This window comes from Microcaecilia unicolor, chromosome 5 (assembly GCF_901765095.1).
Source record: "Microcaecilia unicolor chromosome 5, aMicUni1.1, whole genome shotgun sequence".
Taxonomy (NCBI): Eukaryota; Metazoa; Chordata; class Amphibia; order Gymnophiona; family Siphonopidae; genus Microcaecilia; species Microcaecilia unicolor.
In genome coordinates this window covers 220,439,924-220,463,905 of record NC_044035.1, presented here as the reverse complement: position 1 = coordinate 220,463,905, position 23,982 = coordinate 220,439,924, and the positions used below count along the sequence as shown (strand labels likewise).

General features: G+C 41.8%; 1 protein-coding gene across 1 annotated transcript in view; it reads left to right on the top strand.

The window, feature by feature from the left end:
- The first annotated feature begins 3,622 nt into the window (after positions 1 to 3,622).
- The window catches only part of U2AF1 (U2 small nuclear RNA auxiliary factor 1), a 396,385-nt gene continuing 376,025 nt past the window's right edge, over positions 3,623 to 23,982 (top strand). The window contains exons 1-2 of the mRNA XM_030203793.1: positions 3,623 to 3,701; positions 4,186 to 4,273. Coding sequence (XP_030059653.1) covers positions 3,658 to 3,701; positions 4,186 to 4,273 — 132 coding nt within the window. The 5' untranslated portion in view covers positions 3,623 to 3,657. The remainder of the gene's footprint in view (positions 3,702 to 4,185; positions 4,274 to 23,982) is intronic.

Below are 23,982 nucleotides of genomic sequence, written 5' to 3'. Positions count from 1 at the left end.
TAATCCTTCCAGCCACAGCCACTCCTGATTGGCCGGACACTGGAAGTAACTCAGAGTGCCAATCAGGAGCACCCTTTTACATGCTCCCTGACCAATCACAGCTGAGCTGCTTCACCGCCCCTCCCCCCCCCCCCCCCCCCCCGGTCAGCCTACGTTGTTTAACAACTCCTGCCTGCAACAATTCCACCCTCGCGCAGGCAGGAAGTGTCTGAGCTAGATCGAGACGCGGTAGAGGGAAGGAGTTGATGCCGGCTCTGGCAGCGTGCTATTGCTGCAGGGGCTGTTAAACGAAGCAGATTTGACGGTCCCGGGTGGGGGAGACAGAAAGCTGTGCTGGACTCGGAGGGGACAGAGGAGGGAAACAAAGCATTGCCAGACTCGGGGGGGGGGGGGGGTAGAGAGGGGGGCAATAAAGTGGTGCTGCACTCAAGGGAGAGAGGGGGCAACAAAGCGGTGCTGGACTCAGGGGAGAGAGGGGGAGCAATTAAGCAGTACTGGAAGGGGAGAGAGAGAGAGGGGGCAACAAAGCGGTGCTGAACTTGGGAGGGGTTAGAGAGAGAGAGAGAGTGGGGAACAGTGGTGCTGGACTCGAGGAGGGGGAGAGAGGGGAAACGGAAGTGGTGCTGGGCTTGGGGAGGGGGGTTGAAAGCAACAGGTAAGGAGGTTAGATAAAGCAGGAGTCAGGGGAGGCTATCTAGACCTTTGACTCAAAACAGTAGTAAACGTTATTGAAAACAATAGCCAAAAGAAGTGGAGGAGTGGCCTAGTGGTTAGGGTGGTGGGGAACTGAGGAACTGAGTTCAATTCCCACTTCAGGCACAGGCAGCTCCTTGTGACTCTGGGCAAGTCACTTAACCCTCCATTGCCCCATGTAAGCCGCTTTGAGCCTGCCATGAGTGGGAAAGCACGGGGTACAAATGTAAAAAAAAAAAAAAAAAGATCATTAGAAATAAGGGACTGCCTATGCTGGGTCCATCTGTAAAAAGGCTAAAGCTGTTCTAGTTGTATAGGCAGTGCCAGTGGCGTAGCTAGGTCCCCCAAACAGATTTTCAAAGAAAATGGCGCCTATGTGCCATAGGTTAAGCACCTTTCCAGTCCCTAAAGGAACTGCAAGCTTTCCCATCCCTGACCTGCCCCTAGCTTATTGGGTCACACTGTATACTGCTTGTCTGCCTCCCCGATCCCGACTTGGCTACGAAGTAAATAAAAGTAAGAAAAGAAAGCCAGGCGCGTGGGGCAACAAAGTGGTGCTGCACTCAAGGGAGAGAGGGGGGCAACGAAGTGGTGCGGGGAGACAGGAAATTTGCTGGATATGGATGGATGGAGGAGAGGGCAGGGGAGAATGGAGAGTTGTTGGACATGGATGGATGGAGGGGAGGGAAGAGAGGAGAAATGCTGGACATGGATGGAATGGAGTGCAGGGAAGAGAGGAGAAATGTTGGACAAGGATGGAGGAAAGGAAAGACAAAGTAAGGAGATGCACACAAATGGAGTGGAAGGGAGAGATGAGAAATGCTGAACATGGATGGAGGAGAGGGAAGACAGAGGAAGTAGATGCACATGGATGGAGGGGAGGGGAGTGAGGAGAAATGCTGGATATGGATGGAGGGGAAATTGCTGAATTTAAATGCTGGATTGGAACACTTTGAGGGCAGATGTTGAAACTGGAGAAAGGATAGGGACAGGGCTACAGATGGTAGACAGGACACATAAGGGGACAGAAGGATGGTGGACATGGTGAGAGAAAAAATATCAAATGGAAAGAAGACACTGCATAAAACAGAAGACACTGGGACTAAATGCTCAGACAGCAAAGGTAGAAAACATTTTTTTATTCAGAATTTATTAATTGGAATATGTCAGCTTTTGGAAACGTACATCTGTGGTATTTTGCATCTAAGTTTCAATTTTTCTAGTATTGCTGCATGCCGAGTCTGACTTCTTGAGGTAACTTTCCAGTTCAGTATTTTGCCTTCATATCTGTTGTGTCATGTGTTTTTCATGTGTGATCAAGATGCAGTATTCTGCTAGCGTGTAGTATTTGCAGCCCTTTTTGTTTTTGTTTCACTAGGTTGTGTACTGGTGTTTTAGAGCCCGGTGTAATTATAGTGCTGCCTTTCCACGCATAAGGTTGTAGCTCGTCCTGTCCTTGGAATTAGTGCTGTTATGGTTTAGTAAGGTTATGAGTGTGTTTTTGCACAAGTTTGTGTATAGTATTTTGCAGTGGAGAGATTGTGTGTTGGCCTTACTGAGGTGGCACCAAAACATCAGAAAGGGTGTAGAGCCTAAATCATGACACACTACTCTTGAAGGATCTACATATGGTCATTAATAAAAGGAGCTCATTGTGAACACTATCCACCCTAAAAGGGTGTTTTGTGGCTCTACATGAGAATTGTGATATTATGATCCCTTCTTTCACATTGTTCATGGTCTGCATTTTCCGTATGGGTGGTATATTGGTGTATTAGGGTCTGCCCAGTGTAATATTTATGGTACAGTATGGTTCTGAGTGTGTTTTTGCACAAAGTTGTGCATAGTGTTTTGCAGTTGAGTGATTGTGGCTAGTATATGCTTTGAGCAACCACTTTATTTGACATATGATACATATCTAATATCTAAATTTAATAAAAGGTATTAATTGTGATTATTTTATTTTTACTTATTTATTTTTCTGTGTGTTGTCAGACAATTATTGCTGTAAGCCCCGCCCCTGCCCCCACCCCTAACCCTGCCCCTTTAGCCTCCCCAAACAGTTGGGCCACCAACCGCCTATGGAAACACCGACAGAACAAACTCCCTGAGGAAGCAGACAGGCTAGGCTGGTGGGGGAGACGGGTAGGGACCTGGCACCACCAGGTGTAACTACAACGTGCCCAAAGCACCTCAACCCCAATATAAGCTCAACAACCCCCAAGGGAACGGGATAGGAGCCAAATCACTGCAGAGCTGCACAATATGTCTCTTCACCTGCTAGATAGAGAGAATACTGAAGTTAGGCTGGCTGCACATGCCCTCTAGGGGCAAACTTCGTGTTCTCTCTATCTAACCTGCTAGTGGAGGGCCATACCCCAAAAGACTCTGGATTGATCTGGGGACACAATGCAAGTGATGAATTAGACAGCCCTCCTTCTACCAGTATAGATGATAATGACAATGATAAAGCGTTATTTGCTATACAGATTCCCTTGCTCAATAATATTACAGCCTGGCCTGATTTGAAAGAACTTTGCTGGATTAATGACTTACAAGTGCCCTCGAATGAATGACTGTCATGTATTTTTACTTTTACTTAAATACTTTGATCAACACTGTTAAATTAACACTAAAATATGCATATTCTTTTTATATGTTAAGACATTAATTATGCCATGTGTTTCTTTAAACGCAGAATGCCTATTTCTTTGACCCTCACCTCACCTACTCCTCCTGCCCTTATTCTGTCACTCACCCACTTACTACTTTTTTTTTTTTTCACTTTTGCAGCACAATCTACTACCGCTCAATCCACTTACACCGCGGCGGAGGTTCCCATGGCAACAGAGCCCTTTACGCAGCTAAGTCAGGCCACTGCGACGGTACTCGATGATGACGTTTTCAGGGTTAAGTTTGATGACGCGGTGGCGTACGGCCTTCTTTCTCGGGTCGGCGAGGAAGATGGCGGAGTATTTGGCCTCCATCTTCGGCACGGAGAAAGACAAGTGAGTGTAGGAGTACTATGGGGTGTAGACTTGGGAGCTGGAGAGAAGCAGAATCTTTAGAAACATAATGGGGGTGCATGTGACTGAAAGCGTAAAGAAAACCAGTGCCGTAATGGGTGCCCTCATTCATTTACTGTAGGGAAGACAGCGCGGGAAGGAGGGAACAGAAGAAAAATGCGCTGTGTGAGGGGAGGAAAGGAGTTTGCGTGTAGAGGTTAGGATACACGGGGGAGTGGCAGATGGAGATGGGTTTGGGAGATGGTGAGGATATATTACTATAAGCACTAATATGGAAACTGGATCTGCAGCCTACCTCTGTGAGGCAACATCATATTTATTTTAGTATTATTTAAAATTCTTATATGCCATCTCCAAGCCAGCAATGGAAGCTGTGTTTACTTATTTTAAATCAAAGTTTCTACATATGCTCAGAGTTATTAGGCATTGTTTTGAATAATGTATATCTTCTGTTCTTTTCACTTAGAGTCAACTGTTCATTTTATTTTAAAATTGGAGCTTGCCGTCATGGAGACCGGTGCTCTCGATTGCACAATAAACCCACATTTAGTCAGGTGTGTTTCTGTTATAACATTTTTTAAATGTATAGCATCTTTTAAACTGTTGGAGTTTGAAATATGTGTGAGTTCTGAAACACAGGGGGTTCTGTATGCTTGCCTATAACTCTGTTTAATTTGAATTTTGCAAGGTTGAATCAGAAACTGTTGGGAGATAATAGGGTTAAGCCTTGTGCCTCCTGACAAAAGGAATTATGCTTACCTAGTTAACAGTCCCCACAGGTTGTGTACCTTCTTCCTGTTGTCCTAGATAACAACATGGAAGTTTGTCTTTGTTTTAAAAGCTGTGTTTGGACCTCTGATAAATTAAGAAAAAAAATAATATATTTTTTTGTTTTGTTTTTCAACAATGTGTTTCTGTAGACTTCCAGATTCAGTTTGCTTAGTTTTGGAGTTTGGTAGCTTTTTAAAAATAAAAAAACAAACAGTTTTTGGGGTGGATGACAGTAGAGGAAAACTCTCTTAAGGCTTATAAAACAAAAGCTGTGTTTTTTCAGCTCACCAGGCTTGACATCAGTGTTTTCAAAATTAAAATTTGTTGATGTTGTGAAAAGCAATACCATAAGTAATACTATAAATCATCCGTAGAACATGTTTTAAGGGGTTATGCCAGTGGTGTGTATGTATTCAAGGTGCATGTGCTGCATACACACCCATTGTTGGACCCGGCCCCATGCCCCTACCTTAAAATGAACTCTGCTCCAGTCTTTGTCCAGGCAGCGGTACTGATAGGCAGCCTGCACTGGGACTACTACTCTGAACTGTACCGGCCCTTTTGACACAACTTCCTGTTTTGTGAAGGGTGCAGCAGTTCAAAGAGGAAGTCACGTTGCTGCTGCCTGAGTAAAGACTGGAGCAGAGATGATTTGAAGGCACCCGAAGCGCATGAGAGACGCACCCCCTGTATGTTTCAACAATTTTTATTTTAAAATATAGCTGCATATTAACAAACATTTACTTTCACAGATTACAGACAATTGAGTTCCACCACATTTGCTCTTATTTCAAATTATCCGGCTAAGATCCCTTAAAGTGATGTGGTTCCCCCCTTCTATTCAATCTACATAATTCCTTTCCTTAGTCGTTATCCTCCTCTCCCCTGATCCCCTCCTCCTCATCTCCCTCCCCCCTCCCGTCAGCCCTCCCAGTAACTCCAATATGCCAAAACTCCCTCAATTGCCAGCTTATAGTATATATTTATAAAGTATTAACAATAAGACTTCGTCCTTTCTGTGTCATCTTATCCAAGCAGCATCCCCATATTTTAAAGAATCGAGTTTTCCTTTTACAATGTCCTTTGGCCTCCTTTGCCTCCCAAACCAACAGTTGATGCACCTTATTGCGCCAATGCCAGAAAGTCGGTGGGTTGGCTACAGTCCAATGTTGCATGATACATTTTCTTGCTACCAGATAGAGTTTTCGACACAACAGTGTTTTATCAGCATTCAATCTCCTTTGTGGCTCCTTCATATCTAACACTAGCTGTAATGGATTCATGTCTCTTCTACTACCCACCACTCCTGTAAGATAAGTAACTATTTGCCTCCAATAGCGTTGTATTGGTACGCAATCCCACAGTGCATGATACAATGAGTTCTCAGAATTATTACATTTCAAACACATAGCTGTTTCAATTCCCCCCGATTTAAACAGTTGGACTTGGGTAAAGTATGCTCTGTGCATTATTCTATACGCACATTCTCTATAATCAGCTCCTCCTATTATGTGTGGAATATCTTTGATCTGCTTCATCATATCCCAAGAGTCCAAAGCCCTTCCCATATCTTTCTCCCATTTCTGCCGGACCTGAGTCAATTCTTTCCCCGGGGCTAGACTCCACAACTTCTGATGTATTTGTGATATGGAGGGGGCTTGTTCAGAGATCTCTTCAAAGAAAGTCTGAATCTTATTACCCAGTTTGTTATTCAATACTTCTTTACTAAGTGATTGTATGTAGTGTTTCAGTTGGCAGTAAGCATATTTGTCACCCCAGCCCTGTTCAGTTTGGCCTATCAACTGTGTCAGTGATTTAATTTCGCCAGTTGCATCTAAAGCATCTGCCAATGCTATTACCCCTAGTTGTTCCCATCTGTCAAAAGTTTTATTTTCCATCCCAGGTACAAAGGCCGGGTTTCCTTTAATATTGATAAGTTCAGTTATGTTCGGGTCCCCTCCTAGTAATGTCCCTAAAAATCTCCATGCTTCTCTTATTGGTTTGAGTAGAACATTATTTCTATGTATATGTGGAATCTCTGTATTCCGCAAGTGCAATAGTGTAATATAACGATAAGGACTAAAGAGCGCGTTTTCCATCTCAAGGGGTGTATGTTCTTGAGTTTGGTAAATCCTATCCCTCACATGCCGTAGGAGGCAGGCCATATTATAAAGTTTAATGTTGGGAATTCCTAAACCCCCCTGTTTCCATCCTCCCAACATATATTTCTGCTGCATCCTAGCTCTTTTCCTGGCCCAGCAAAACCTAAACATTAGTCTATATAGGTGTTTTATATCTTTCTGTAACAATGCTATGGGCAAGATCTGTAGTGCATATAGCCACCTTGGCAAAATGACCATTTTTATAAGACTTATCCTCCCCGACAAAGACAGCGTCAAAGTGGTCCAGGAGTCCAATTGTTGGGTTGTCTGCTCTAACAGTTTTGCTACATTTAATTGATATATCTCTCTCGGCCTAGCCGGTAGCAATATTCCCAAATATGTAAAGAAGTTATGTGTCTGTTTCAAAGGGAATCCATCCAGCCATAAGCATTGGATATCCGCATTAATCGCAAGTGCTTCCGACTTGTCCATGTTCAATTTAAAACCCGAATAGTCTCCATATTCATGGAAAATCTCTAAAAGATTTTCAAGTGTCTTCTTCGGTTTTGTAATTATCATTAACAAGTCGTCTGCAAATGCAGCCAGTTTGAACTCCTGTTTCCTAAATTGCACCCCAGGTACCGCTTTACAATCATATATATCCCTAATGAGAGGGTCCAATTGGAGCGCAAATAACAGGGGTGACAGAGGGCACCCCTGTCTTGTTCCTCTACCAATCTGTATTTCTCCTGATACGTTACCGTTTATCAGTACTTGTGCTCTCGGTAAATAATACAGTGCTCTGATTGCCTGCATAAAGTTGCCATTGAATCCATATTTCTCTAGCACCGAGTACAGAAAGGGCCACTCCACTCTATCAAATGCTTTTTCTGCATCAAAGCTTATCATTAAAGCTTGTTCCTTGGAGTGACCCAATCCTTCCAAGGCCGCCAGAATGTTCCTCATGTTTTTCGTAACTGATCTACCTTGTACGAATCCTACTTGTGCTGGATGTATGAGCTCAGGTAGTATTCTGCCTAGTCTGTTTGCCAGTATTTTGGCAAATAGCTTTGCTTCCTGATTGAGTAGGGAGATAGGTCTGTAAGATGTAACTAATTTTTCATCTCTTTTAGGCTTGGGAAACACCACTATTCGGGCTAAATTTAAATGTTCAGGCATCTTACCTTTTTCTATCCATTCATTAAATACCCTAGCCAAGGTAGGAATCACCGAGTCTCCCATCAGCTTATAAAATTCCGCTTTATATCCATCTGGACCTGGGGCTTTGCCTGTTTTGCTCTGAGTAATGGCCCAGGCCACCTCCTCATCGCTAATCCTAGCATTCAGGCGATTCTGGTCACTGCATTGCAGCTTCGGAATTTGTAGGCCCTCTAAATATAATTCCCCTGATAATCCCTCCTGGTCTGAAGCCTTATAAAGTTGCTGATAGTATGTTTGGAAAGCTAGCCTGATCTCATGATTAGTGTGTATGAGGTTCCCCTCCTTGGTTTTCATAGCTGTTATGTTCCTAGATGCATACCTAGGTGCTATAAGGCGAGCTAGATATTTGCCCCCTTTGTTCCCATGTCTATATAGTTGGAATCTATAATAGGCCTGAGACTTTATTTCTCTCTCGTGCAGGAGTGAATTCAGAGTTGTTTGTAGGGCCAATATTTCCTGTCTAGTCTTGTTACAGGGATTCGTGCCGTATTGCCTATTCAAGTGGTGTAGTTGTTTTTCAAGCCTCATAATTTCTCTATCTCTTGCTCTTTTATATTGCGCAACATAACTTATAATTTCGCCCCTCAATACTGCCTTTGCCGCTTCCCAAAAATTAGTCGTTTCGTTCACTGAGCCTTCATTAAAGTGTTTATAGTCAGCCCATTTTGCGAGCAAATATTCCCTAAATTTTGCTTCTCTTATCAAGTATGCGGGAAACGTCCAGTTGTGCATCCTCTCATCTTTCCCTCCTTCGTTCCATTTCATTCCTATCACCGAGTGGTCCGATATTACACAAGGGTCTATATGGGCCGCCATGATATCTGTTAATAAGTTGCGGGATGCTAGTAAGTAATCTATTCTAGATGATGTTCCGTGTGCTCTGGATTGGTGTGTGTATTCTTTGTCAAGTGGGTGTAGTGTCCGCCAGACGTCAATTAAATCAAGTGTTGTACAAAAATCTGGTAGTCCTCTGGTATCTATTTTTCTTATTTTAGTTGGGGGGTGTGACCTGTCTAGGATTGGATCCCATGTCATATTGAAATCGCCTCCCAACATTGTGGGTAGCGATTCCAACCGTGTGATCTGTTTGAGTACATTCTTATAGAATTTTTGGTCTAGTACATTAGGAGCATAAATGCTTCCCAGAAGCATGTTTTTTCCATTTATCGTAGCTATACCCAAAACATATCTACCCTCTGGGTCTGTAATTATCCTATGCACTTTAGTTGCTAACCCCTTTCGTATGAGTATTGCCACCCCTCCTTTCTTTCCCACGGCCGCAGATGCCACACAATCAGCTACCCACCATTTAGCTAGTTTGGCATGCTCAGTTTTGGACAAATGTGTTTCTTGGAGCATCGCAATATCTGCCCCTATGCGTTTAAGATGCCTCAAGATTTTTGACCTTTTGATTGGGGAATGTATGCCCCCTACATTCCAAGATACTACCTTAATCTGTTACCTTTTTGTATCCATTGTACTGTCTTCTGATAACACTTTACTTCTAGGAGTCGCCGGCCCAGCCTCCAGCCACCCCTTCTATGATGCCATGTTCTTTCTATTAGTTGTGTTTGGATTTTGGCTTTATAATGGGTTACTCTCTTCCCCTCCCATCCCTCTTTCCCAATACTATCTCTATCTACTTGTGTTCTATTCACTATCCTTCCCTTCCCATTCTTATCCCCTCCCTGAAGTCTACCTTCCTCTTCCCCTCCCTGTTCCCCTTTTGAGTTCCCAGTCCCTATTGGACTTGTCACGTGTTAACCCCCTCCTTCCAGTCTCCCCCGTAGTGCATTTTATCTTCTCATGCATTTCAATCTCCCGTAATACCTTTTATACTCTAGTATCAGTGTCCCAGTAACAAGGTCATATACTTTTAACATATAACTGTCCCTCAGAATTTTCATCATCAATTCACATTTTTGACATGCCCCGCCAGGGTTACAGCACCCTAGTCAGCTGTGTCAAATCCAAGCAGTTGTATTTTGTCCTAATGACAGTATAATGTCTATTCAACATGAGATTACTTTAACCCGAAATCTCCTTATTGTCTTATCATTAAATTCTTCTAACAAACAGAACTTTAGTGTATTTAAACATTTTACTCTTAAACCTGGATATTATAGTTTGCTGCGCATTCACCAGCCTCAGAGACACCATATGTAGTTATTAGGAGGGTTCTCCTTTATTTGTCGTCTCCTCTGTTCTTCTCTCCTGTTTTTTTTTTTTTTTTTTTTTCTTTTTCCCGTTCCCGACTGTGATTGTCAGGTTTCTCTATGGCCATGCACTCTTCAGCCACAGCCAGCCATCTTTCATCAAGTCATTATCAGTATGCGCCGTCACCCCTGCCAATTCTGGTATCCCAGAGGAGTGATTTTGGTCCTTCACTGGTGTTGATTTTAATATCCCACTGCAAGTCAGGGCTGATTCCTCATCCGATATAAGAAGGTCCTTTCGCGGCGTCTCCTGTCAGATATTGTCATTATCATTTTCGCAGCTTTCAAACTATTCCAGCTTCTCATTGTAATCCTAGGTTCTTAGTTAGAATTATAATCCAATTGTGTTTATGGTTGGTGCCAGAATTCTGTCACCATGTTTGCTGTGTCTTTGGTATACGAGTTTCAATCTCTCATGTCAGTTTGATTACTTCTTCCGCAATATTCATTCATCTCTAGCTGTTAAAATGCTTTTAACATATTCTTGAGCTTCCGGTAGCGTGTTGCACATGTGCGTATTGGACTGGTAAAATATCTTTAATTTGGCAGGATACAATAAAGCAAACTTGATTTTATGCTGCACCAGCTGGGAGCAAATTGGTGAGAAGTTCTTTCTTTGGGCGGCCACCGCCATGGAATAATCTTGGAAACATAGGATTTTGTAATTGTTGTAGTTCAAGCCGGCTCCCGCTCGCAATTTCTGCATGATGACAGTTTTGTGATGAAAATTTAATACTCTGCAGATAACCACCCTTGGTCTGTTATTATTCTGTCTCACCGGTCCTACCCGATGGGCCCGTTCTATGACCAGTGGGCCCATATCTGTAGGTAATCGGAGTTCTTTTGTAAGCCACGTCTCCAAAAATCCTCGTAGCTCTTTGTCTCCCAACTCCTCCGGTAAGCCTACAAAACGAAGGTTGTTTCTTCTCGATCGATTTTCGAGATCTTCAAGCTTTTCCGCTTGAGTTTCAACCGTTTTCAGGAGCTTGGCATACTGGCATTCCACCGCAGTGACCTGATCTTCGAGGGCCCCCGTGCGCTGTTGAAAACTAGCCACTTCCTGACTTAGTTGAGTCATGTGCGTTTGGAGACCCTCGAGTTTGGCTTCCAGCCCCTGTAGTTTCTTGTCTAAGATGGCTTCCAGTGCTGTAGTGACTTCTCCCACGATTTCTGCTGTCCATGCGGAGCTAACTGTTATGTTCGACGGACTTGCCGGGGCCGCCATCTTGTCTTCTCCGAGTTTGCTCTTTTCCTTGTCTCGTCGGATCGATTTGGCCGCCATCGCCGCTTTTGATCACCAACTAGAGTAGGTATATCGTTAAGATGGTATCTCGATCCTTGCTGAGGTGATTTGGCTTAGGTTTGCGGGATTCCAAACCGGGGTTATCTAGAAGGAGCACGGAGCTGATCTTTTAGCGACCGCTCGCGTGCATGGCGTCACGTGACCTCCTAACGCACCCCCTGTAAAATAAATTTCCTGGCTATGCCACTGGAATATGCATTTGTTATTATAGTACCGACAATACTATGGAATTTGATTTTCAAAATGATTTACTGTGCAAGAGAGTGAGACATTCCTGCCCAGTTAAATCATGCTAAGTGGTTGGGAGGGGATATTCAGCAGCATTTAACTGGATAGTGCTGCTGTATATGTGCTCTGATTGCTGCGGCGTTAGCTGGTTAGTGCTGGGATGGGCTAATGGCAGAGTCTGAGTGGAGCTATGAGTTATGTTGGCATTGGTGATATTCGGTGCCAGTGCTTAAGTAGCAAACCATGCAGATAGGACCACTTAAATAGCAGCCCTAACTCTTGCATGGTTAGCTATGCGGGTACGGCATGAATATCGGCCATATCTGGATAGCTTCTGGGTACCTCTAAAGATCTGGTTATTTAGTGGGTCTTTTAGAAAGGAGTAGTAGCGTTTTAGCACGTGCTACTAATTAGCATGTGCTAAATGCTAGAGATGCCCATAGGATTTTATGGGTGTCTCTAATAAACATGCACTAAAAACGCTAGTGTACCCTTGTAAAAGGACCCCTCAGTACAGTGCCTAGATAGGATTCGGCACTGAATATCGTAGTCTAATTTAACTGGTGGCGGTCAGCATTGCCAAGAGTATTGACCCTCAATATTTATTGTTATAGTGGTAATGTAATATTGTTATTAGAACCATAATTATAGCAGGGTTTTTTTGTCCTCACTTTCAGTTAACACATTTTGGAGTAACAAATTGCAATGAATTACAGGAAAAAAAATCTATTAGTCCTATTGAGAACAATAATAATTTTTTTTAAATTAAGACAGGAGATTAGAATACAAATTGATGTTTGTCAGCATATTATATTAGACAAGCAGTTGAGCAGATATTTTTTGATACTGTATTGAATGTGTGTTGAACCTTGTTTTTTATGTGTGTGCCAGTCCTTCTGTCTATAACTTTGGAATAGGTAGACTAGCTGCATCAAACTAAGGGGCCGATGCAAAAATCCGATGCAAAAATTACCAGGTTGCAAACAGCGACCAGTGCACAAAGGGGATCATATGCAAATGATCCCCTTTTGTGCATTGATTGCCATTTGCGACTGGAAGCTGTCAAATGCATTTGACAGCTTGGACCATATCCCTGGTGGTCCAGTGGACTGACCTGGACCTTCTGTCCCTCCCCTCATTAATGACATGTATCCCCCCCCCCCCCCCCCCCCCCCCCAGACCTCTTAAAAATTTACCTATTGGTTCAGTGGACTCCCAAGCATAAAAGCCCTGACCCCACACCCCCTCACAAGTAAAATCAGCATGGTGGTCCAGTGAACAGGACCCCCAACCCCAAGATCTACCTTGTGGTCTAGTGACCCCTCCCCATACCTTAAAAGTTGTAGGCAGGAGCAACGTTTTTCTCTTCTGCCGCTGGACCTGCCCAGAACAAAATGGTGTCGTGCCCAGTGCATTCTGGGATGCACTGGGCGGGCCTAAGCACCATATAAGGAGTTTTATTTCCTTATATGGTGCTTAGCCCCACCCAGTGCATCCCAGAATGCACTGGGAGGGGGCTTGACACCACCATTTTGTTCTGGCCGGCCCAGAGGCAGGAGGGAGGAGAGGTTGCTCCAGCCTCCAACTTTTTAAAGTTTGGAGAGAGCAGGGCATTGAACTCTTAATTTGATGCAGCTAAATCTACCTATCCCAAAGTTATAGACTGGAGGATTGGCACCCACATAAAAACAAAGTTCAACACATACAGACATTCAATACAGTATCAAAAGCTCTCTGTTGAACTGAACCTAGACTAATGTGTTGACAAATGGAAATTTGTTTTCTAATCTGTCATAATTTAAAATAAATGATATTTTTCTCAAAATAGGGCTAATAAGATTTTTTTTCCTGTAATTAATTGCAATTTTTGACTCCAAAATATGTTTAAATTGAGAGAGGACAAAAAACCTGCCATAATTGTGGTTCTAATAACAATATTACATTACCACTATAACAATAAATATAGGGGGTCAATACTCAGCTGTTGGCAATGTTGACTACCACTGGCTAAATTAGACCAGGATATTCAGTATAGGGAGAGAAGGGGGAGTCACTAGACCACCAGGTAGATCTTTGCTGAGGGGGTGTGGGGTCCACCAGACCTCCAGGGACATCTTTAAAAGTTTTGGGGAGTGCTGGGGGGAGGTAGGGAGCACAAGCAGGCAGCCTTTGCAGCTGCCTGTTTGTAATTCCCTCTTCTCCAATAGCTCCAGAGCAACAGTAAAAAATTAGCTTGTTAAAGTTAGGCGGTCTGGAGCTGTGCATCGTCTGGAATGCTCATTAGAATACTAATGAACTCATTGTAATATATTTGCATGGGGTTCTCGGTGGCTGCTAACAGCACGTAGGAGGCATGGAAAATCCCTTTGTGCGTTACTTGCTAAATAATGTTTTTCTTTAGACTGGCTACAACCAGTCTAAAGCAAAGGTTAACAGCACAGTAAGTTTTGTGTACTGGGCCCTATATGAAGAGGGAGTTGCTGGAGGCACAACTGTCTTTCCACTTTTCAAGGTTAGTGGATGAGTTGTAAGAGGGCAGCATAGGATGCGTCAAAGTTGACATCTTTTGGGGTGGAGGGGGAAAGCATGGAAGGTTGATGGTTTCTGGAATACCACACTTTCTACTTGCTTTATAGTTTGGTTTTGTTCTACTCGTCAGGTTTACCAAAGCTCAGGATATGCTTTAATTTAAAGGCAACATTTACAGCCTCCTTAGGAGAAGGCCCCTTTCATCACACAATGGTTTCTGTCCAGTGCAGAAAGCTACTGTAATCCTCACTATGTGGTTATCACAGGATGTTACTGGCCAAGCGGTGCAAAGAGGAGTTGAGAATGATATTAACTTAAGTGAAAGACACGGCCGCCAGTATATTGAAATGAATACACTGGTTTGATTACTTTCTAGCTGGTTTATTTTGAGATGGCTGTATCTGGATAAGGGCTTAATGAAAAATAAATAACTTTTATTATTCTAGAGGTACTTAAGTACATAAGTAATGCCACACTGGGAAAAGACCAAGGGTCCATCGAGCCCAGCATCCTGCCCATGACAGCGGCCAATCCAGGCCAAGGGCACCTGGCAAGACTTCCCAAACGTACAAACATTCTATACATGTTATTCCTGGAATTGTGGATTTTTCCCAAGTCCATTTAGTTGTGGTTTATGGACTTGTCCTTTAAAAAGGGGTTAGACTGTTTCCTAAACTCTGCTAAGCTAGCTGCCTTCACCATGTAAAATTTGGTTCTACTAAGTTTTGGATTGAATTGGATCCAACTTAGAAATCATTGAATGTCCTAAGCAAACATTGTGGAATAGTTCTATTAAGAGAATTTTGGATGAACTAGCTCTGGTGAAGAAAAGATTTAATTTTAACAGGAAGACCTCTTCCTGGGTCCATGATGACCACCTGCATGTAGGGTTCATTTTTAAAGCACTTAGACACACAAAGTACCATAGGTTACTGTGGTACTTTGTATATCTAAGCGCTTTAAAAATGAGTCCCCTCAATGTTATAAAGCACAGCATGCTTGGAAAAAGAGGGTAGATCAGAATTGTAACAACAATGGGTTGAGAAACAACTTGTTTTTTGTTTTTTTTTTAGAAATCTATTTGCAAAGGTAAAAGAATACTATTCTAAATTAATTGGAATCAGTCCAATTAATCAAAAATTGTTATTCAAGATGGTTGATACATTGTCAACAAATGGCATCACCTTGTTATCCAATTGCAGATGAGCTATTTATTTTAAAACTAAAATTGGCGCAATCAGACAGGAGATGAAAAAATATATGTATTCCAACCAAACAAGGGAATGTATCTAAGGCTCATGTGTGAGCACCTTTCCTTAAAAATAGACTTGGGGAAAGAGGAAGGAATCCCAAAGTGGAAGAGGTTGAAATGTTGTTAAGTAAATTCACTAAATCTCACTGTCAAATGGATATTTGTGCTACCTTTCTTTTGAAATCCCCCTGCCCCCCCCCCCCCCCCCCCATCCACCTTTGTAGTTTGGTGATCAGCATTGATGCATAATTTACTTTTACCAGGTTTGTTCTCCAGGTTTTTTGGTAACATATTGCTTACGCCCATTCTTGAGAATCTAAATATTGTGTATAAGTTATCAAATTATCGTCCAATTGTAAACATTCCATTTACTAAAATTCTGCAAAGTTGCATGGCCACCCATCTGATTCAATACTTAGGGAAACAGGATATGGTTGATAGTTCCAGTTCGACTTCCATAGTCACTCCAGCTCCGAGATGCTTCTTGCTGTTTTGTATCTGATGCCCGATCACTTATGGCTAAAGGGCAACAAGCAGTTATTTTACAGTTTGATCTAGCATCAGCTTTCAGTTTGGTGGATCATGCATTACTGATGGAAATGCTGGATGAGATTGGGATTATGGTCTCAGTGCTAGGTTAGTTTACAGATTTTCTGTCGCGTTTTTATAGTTAAAATGAAGGGGGGGGCTTATTCAACCCCTGGTCGATGAATTGCAGTGTTTCACAGGGCTCCCCATCATCTCCCATCTTGTTCAATATCTATGTGAAATCCCTGGGGAAAAACCTTAGCTAATCTAGGTATAAATTATTATATAGTTATGTTGATGACATCACTCTACTCATCCCTTTACCATCTTCTGTAAATGATTGTTCTAGATCAATTATTATTTATTTATTTTTACTATTATAAAGTATTGGATATCTTCCAATTTTTTGAAGTTGGAGGGAAAAAAGTACACTACTCTGGTTAGGAACAGTTTTTATTTGCTTAGTTAAGCAAAGGGATAGAAATTGGTGATCTTCACTTAGCTTTTGAGACTTCTTTGAACATGTTAGGAATGCCAAGCAAATGCACTGATAAAAAAGGTGTTTTGGAAGCTGAGACAGCTCTGAAAGGTCAGATATTTCCATCAAAACCAATTTCAAATGTTGATTCAAGCTTGTATTCTGACTCAATTTGACTGTTGTAATTGCCTTTATTTAAGTTTGAGTTGCTCTAGAAAAATTATTTTTAAATTATAAACCCTTCAAAACATGGTGGCCAGAATGTTGAGAAACTAACTCCATTGTTTTATAATTACGCTAGTTACCGATCATTGATAGAACTGCTTTTAAATTAAGCTGCTTAACTTTTAAGATACTTTACGGTCAGGCCCCTTTACTTCTTTGCCTACAATTGATTTTTCTCCACACTTGACATTTATGACGAGAAAACCTATTGCTTAATTTTCTGAATGCAAAAAAAGATCAGTTATAAAAAGGTCTTGTCCCAAACAATGGTATACCAAGCAACTTTAATTTAGAATTCTTTGCCATGGGAAATTAGGCCTCAATATAATTATATGATAGTTTGTATGAAGTTGAAAACCTATTTTTTTAAGAAATATTTATTTTGGTTGACCAATGTTCTAAAAATTTGTTTAATCTAGGAGTGCCTAGTTTATGTGATCCACATAAGACCATTTTTTGGTAGTTTGTGGAGTATGTTTCATTTGTATTGTATTGTATTGTATTGTATTTTATTCCATTGCAATACATAGGGAAAAAAGGGAGGCTTTGAATGTGCAGTTACCACAAGAAAGTTTTTGCCAAGTTCAGTGCAGCATAGCCTGACTTGAGCTCCCTGCCCTGATAGCTTTCCTGGGAACAGGAAAAAAGTAGCCAAAAGAACCAATCAGTGGCTGAATAGTCAATTGAAGTTTATTAAAAGCAACCTTTGATTAAAAAAATAAAATAAGGGTGCTTGTATTGTTCTACCGTGTGTTAATAAAAGCTTTTGTTAGCATATGTTAGGACTATACAAGCACTTCAGTTGACTATTCAGTCACTGGTTGACTCTTTTGACTGTTTTCTTCCTATTCCCTGAGTTGCTGTTTGTGGCTTTGTTGTGTCTTTTCTTTTGGATTTATGATAGCTTTCCCGCCAGTGCCTGACCTATGATTTGGCTCACGCACTGACAGGAATGGTGACATAAAAATAAAAGTTGCGATCTGCAAATGTTTGAAAACAACTGCTGCATGCTTCAAGCAATGAGCATGTATATCTCTACTGTATTAAAATTGCATCAGTAATTTGCAGCTCATTGCAAAATGTTACCTTTCCTGTTTATTTGGCTCGGGCACTGACAGGAAAGATGACATTAAAAAAAAAAAGTAGTGTAGGTCTGCATTGGCCCCTTCCATCACATGCTCCAACAAAACTGCCACCCTTGTGACTTGAATGCATCCTTGGTGTCTAGTGCACGCACCCCTGCCCTGACTGTAAAAAAACAAAAACAGAAAATAAGAGAACGTTTGCCTAGTGTGTAACGTGCCCCCCTGACTCCCCCACCCCACCCCCTGGTTTATTACACAGCCATCTTGAAAAAATGGCAGCACCCAGCCCTATATAGAGCAGTTGGGTGCACTGGGTGGGGTCAGTATGCCATATAAGGGAACTTTTCCCTTATTTGGTAGATGCATGGAGACTGCCAGTAAAAGTAAAAATTCCCTTATATGGCAGACAGACCCAGCCTGGTGCATTCCAGGATGCACTGTGTGAGGCTGGACACTGTCACTTTTCAAGATGGTGTTGCTGGAGACAAGGGTGAATGAGCATCGCTCCTTCCTGCTTTTAAGGTATAAACTTGGAGAGGTTGGGGGGTGGTGGATTTGCCAGGGCAAGTGTCGGAGGAGACCAGTGCAGACTGCCCCAACTTTTTTGGGTTTTTTTTTTATGTTGGCTTTCCTGTCAGTGCCTGAGCTAATTGCTGCTCAGGCATTGACAGGAAAGGTGAAATTTCTCAATGCGTTGTGGAGCAGTAATATACATGTTCATTGCATATGCTGTAATAGTTTTGAAGCATTAATTTTGCAGTAGAGCTGTGGTTCTGCTGTGAAGCTTTTTGCATTGGGGGGCTCCCCCTCCAGTAGTCACTCTGGGTGCACAGTGTCAGGATCCAGGGAGAGTGCCAGTCTTGGTTGAGGATTGCTGCAATGACTAGCCTACATGACAGAGGATAGATATGGTGGGTGGTTGAGTGGAAATCATGGTGACAAACCCCTAAAATTAAGCCTGAAAAGAGAGAGTTTGTGATTATAGCTATAAAAATCCCCAGATTATTTACATGCAGGCCTTTCCAGTGTGTGCTCCTTAATTATACCACACTCTTTCTGAAAGTGAATGTTGTTTTGTGCCTCCTCTTAGTATGTTTTAGGTAAGTGAACTCTATATATAGTATGTATAGGAAAATTCCCTTAAAAAGACATTATAAAATCCTACAGAGGATCTTACATTAATGCAGAACTCCAGCACATATGTTTCTAGCAAGTACAGGGTTAAGTAACTGAAAGTATTAATTGATCAGACCCAGTTCAGTAGTTTTGTCTCAGTAGCCTGGCGTCTAGTTTTCAGTATGTGAAGTAGGAGAGTAATAAAAATATGTAGTCTACTAAAGTAAAATGCAACAGGCCATGAATGTTTCCTTACAGTTGAAGGTAGATAAGACATATAAATTATAGGAAGGTGGTTGAACTAAAGGATATGAATTGAGGTTGCGGGGCAGCCGACTCAGGTTTTATATTGGGAAGTACTTTTCATGGAGATGGTGATGGATATCTTGAATGTCTTCTCGTGGGAGGTGGTGAGGATGAAAACAGTGATGGAATTAAAAAAAAAAAAATGCATGGGATGAACACAAAGGAATCCTGTATAGAAGGCATGGAACAAAAAAAGCTTAGTGGTGATTAGATGGCAACACCAGGCATTGGGAAGTGAAGCCAGTGCTGGGCAGACTTCTATGGTCTGTGCCCTGATCGTGGCTGGACAGATTCAGCTTCAGTAACTGCAGAACAAGGCCAGTTCCGGGCAGACTTCTACGGTCTGTGCCCTGAAAATGGCAAGGACAAATCAAGTTCATACTTCATACTGAGTTTATCTTTTTGGGCAGACTGGACCGCCATCATCTACTATGTTGCTGTGTTGTGCTCCTTAAATACTAGTAGAAGTAAATTATACAGTGGACCGTAGCATGGCCCAGCAAAGATAGATTATTGTTTCAGAATTCAAATAAAGATAAAGTATGTTTTGTTTTGTTTTGTTTTTTAATCCAACTCTTCTCACTGTAAGTGGATTCTCCCAGAATTAAAAAGAGTAGTTCATAACCCCCAAAGTATTTTGCCCCCTGCAGAATTTATCTTTTGTGTAGCAGAGGCATATCACAGTCAAGGGCAAATGAGTGCTAGATACAGTAGATAAATCATACAGCCTATCTGGTATGCTCATCCGCACCAGCAATGGCTTTGTTCTTCAATGCAAAACTTGGGTGGCCCTCATTGTCATTTTGGCTTTTTCTGCCATGATCTGCCTCTTTACATAAGTACATAATAAGAGCATAAGTATTGCCACACTGGGACAGACCAAAGGTCCATCATATCCTGTTTCCAACAGTGGCCAATGCAGGCAAGATCCTAGAAAAGCTCAATACATTTTATGATGCTTATCCCAGAAATAAGAAATGGATATTTTCAAGTGAATTTAATAACGGTCTATGGACATTTTCTTTAGGAAGCAGTCCGGACCCTTTTTAAACCCCGCTAAACTAACTTCCTTTACCACATTCTCTGACAACGAATTCAAGTTTAATTACAAGTTGAGTGAAGAAACATTTCTCTGATTCGTATTAAATTTACTACTTTGTAACTTCATCGCATGCCCCCTAGTCCTAGTATTTTTGAAAAGAGTAAACAGACGCTTCACGTCTACCCGTTCTACTCCACTCATTATTTTATAGACTTCTATCATATCTCCCCTCAGCTCTCTCGTCTCCAAGCTGAAGAGCCCTAGATGCTTCAGCCTTTTCTCATAGAGAAGTCATCCCATCCCTTTTATTATTTTCGTCGCCCTTCTCTGTACCTTTTCTAATTCCACTATATCTTTTTTGAGATGCGGTGACCAGAATTGAACACAATATTCGAGGTGCAGTTGCACCATGGACCAATACAAAGACATTATAACGTTCTCACTTTTTGTTTTCCATTCCTTTCCTAATAATACCTAACATTCTATTTGCTTTCTTAGCTGCCACAGCATACTGAGCAGAGCATTTCAACGTATCATCAACAACGACGCCGAGATCCCTTTCTTGGTCGGTGACGCCTAACGTGCAACCTTGCATTACGTAGCTATAGTTCGGGTTCCTCTTTCCCACATTCATCACTTTGCACTTGCTCACATTAAACATCATCTGCCTTTTAGATGCCCAGTCTCGTAAGGGCCTCTTGTGAATACTAATCATTTAACCTACTTCCTATCCCATGACTCTCCAATTTCCTCTGGAGTCTTTCATGAGGTACTTTGTCATATGCCTTTTGAAAATCCAGATACACAATATCAACTGGCTCACTTTTATCCACATGTTTATTCACTCCTTCAAAGAAATGTAATAGATTGGTGAGGCAAGGTTTCCCATCACTAAATCCATGCTGGCTTTGTCTCATTAATCCATGCTTTTGAATATATTCTGTAAGTTTGTTCTTTATAATAGTCTGTACCATTTTGCCGGCTCACCGGTCTATAATTTCCAGAATCCCCTCTGGAACCTTTTTAAAATATTGGCGTTACTTGGGCTACCCTCTAATCTTCCGGTACCACGCTAGATTTTAAAGATAATTTACATATTACTAACAATAGTTCCACCAGTTAATTTTCAATTCTATCAGTACTCAGTGATGAATACCATCCAGTCCAGGAGATTAGCTACTCTTCAATTTGTCAAATTGCCCCATTACATCCTCTGGGTTTATAGAGATTTCATTCAGTTTCTCTGACTCGAAACAAGATATGAAAGTTGTGAAAGTTTCTTTCCTTTTTTTACTTCTAAGTATTTCTTTCTGGTGAATGTATTTGAATCGTAATAGCAATTATGTTACTAGGGGTGATGTGTCAATTTCAGTTATTTCAATTTGTCGTGAAACCAAAATGAGGGGCATTGACATCCTTGCCTTGTGATCTCAGATAGGTGTGTATATAAGGCTATATCATTAACTAAGGGGAATGTAGGGTTAAGTATGGGTGACTAGTAATGGGGGGGGGGGGGGGGTGGGAGTTGATAGTGCTCAAAACAATTTGAGGTGGAGAACATTTTTTTTTTGTTAGGTTCTGATGAGGGCTAGGCATTGGAGCCCCCTTATCTGGGTGCTACGTTTTCATAACAAATGTATGTTGTTGACTTAAGGATCAACTCCATTGAAAGGGATACAGAGACTGACAAAGGGGAGGGGGAGGAAAGATTGAGGGGGCTAATGCACTGCGTAAGGGTAGGGGGCTAGAGGGAAATTAACAATGCTAGATCAGAGGGTTAAATTCAGGAAAGAAACTGCAGTATCTAAAGAAGGGAAAAGGCTCGATCTTGATGTGATCTTTTTCCAGGAAATGCACTTAAAGAAAAAACATGAAGGTTTCCTGATCAGTAGAGAATACCCACATTTCCTTCATGTAGCTAACTTATGGGAATCCAGAAAAGAGGGAATGGGAATCCTGATTTCAGGGCAGTGTGCCGCAACAGGTGGTAAAGGACCCAAAAGGCATCTTATGGTAAAGGCATAGGTAAATGGGATTCAACTGGGTTTGGTGTGTGTGTATGCCTCAAATGTATAGCAGGAAAACGTTTTGAATGAGATGAGGGAGAAAGTAGCAGGCTGGAATATTTGGCCTCTAATTTATTGGAGATGACGCCAACATGACGAATCCAAATGTAGATGTCTCAAGACAGGAATCTATGGAATTGAGAAAGCATAGCAAAAGGCTGGAAAATGTGATGTAGGCACTGCGTATACTGGATGTGGGGAGAATGGAGGGGGTGGAGGAATGACAGGATTACGCTTTCTTCTCTCATGCTTGTATTATGTACAGTATAGATTTAGATCATCAATTCCTGCAGAGGGTGACAGTTGGATATTGAACGGATAACATGGACAGCAGATGCACTGGTCTTGGTACGGTTGGAGTTGGTATGGGTGAAGAAGGAATTGCAGTTTGAGAGATTGAATGAATAATTGGAAAACTGGGAGGTCTCTCGGGTTAGAATAGGAAATTAAAGAGTACTTTGAATTAAAATGACAAGTTCAAGAGGGAGTGTTGTGAAATATCAAGAAGGTGGTAGTGAGGGGGAAATTAGTGGTGCTAGTAGCTCACAAGAATAAACAGAAATTAGGTAGGGAAAGGGACTTGAGGAGTAGAATTAAAGGTATAGAGGGGAAACAAAGGAACATGATCAGGCAGGGTGCTGCAACAACTAGAAGCTTGTAGAAGCTAGATGGTGGGGTTGGCAAATGAGGAAATTGCATTTCAGTTAATTTAAGATGAATCAACAGTGTTTGAGGGCCTCTTTTACAAAACTGCGCTACCGATTTTTGGTGCAGCAAATGAGAGGAAGCCCATTCAATTCCTATGGGCTTCCTCTCATTTGCTGTGCAGGAATCACTAGCGTGGCTATGTAAAATAAGCCCCAAGTTTGGTAATAAGGTGAGTAGATGACTGGCCTGTAGGTTAAGAGCTCAGAAGAAGCAACCGGAAATTGTGAAAATTCAAGGCCTGGGAGGGAGGATGGTTTGAGATAACAAGGGTATATGGGAAGAATTCCTAAAATGTAGTACTTAATTGTGTCAGGATGGGACAAGCGTAGGGGAGCAAGAGACAAAGGACTACTTGAAACAGTGCCCACTACTTAGACTTTTGGAAGGGGAAGTGGATTCGTATAATGTAGAGGTGCTGTATGCTATAAAAAGCCTGAAAGAAGGGAAAGCCTCAAGGATGGATAAAAAGTTTTTAAGGGGTGTGTTGATGCAGTTAATGGTAAGGGTATTTTAATATAGTTCTAAGAGGAGTGCAGTTGGCGGAGTCCATGGATGTGGCAGGTATTATGATCCCTAAGCCAGGCAAAGTTGCAAGTTTCTGCAGCTCATATAGGCCAGTATCCTGATAAATGTTGATTCAAAGGTGTTGGCAAAGGTGCTGGTTAATTGGTTGCAGACAATTACAACAGGGTTTGTTAAGAAGGAGCTAGTCTGGTTTATACTGGGAAAACAGACAAGTGAGGATAATAATAAAAAAAAAAATTAGAATTTAATTTGGAGAATGAAGTAAGATGGAAAGCAGTTGATGCTATTGTCAGTTAATGCTGAAAAAGTGTTTAATCATATAGAGTGGGATTTTGTTTCATTTACTGAGTAGGTTTGGTATGGGTGGGGGGGGGGAGAGATTCACTGCCCAGGTCAGAACTTTGTATTATGTCCTCAAGGGTTAGGGCAAATAGAGGATATTTGAGAGCCTTCAGTTTAGGGGATACTGGTGTCTAGCGATTGACAGAAATTCTCAGACAGTGCCAGTGACTTGTGCACACCAGAGTGTTACAACTTCCGTTCCTTCCCTGCTCGCAGTGCT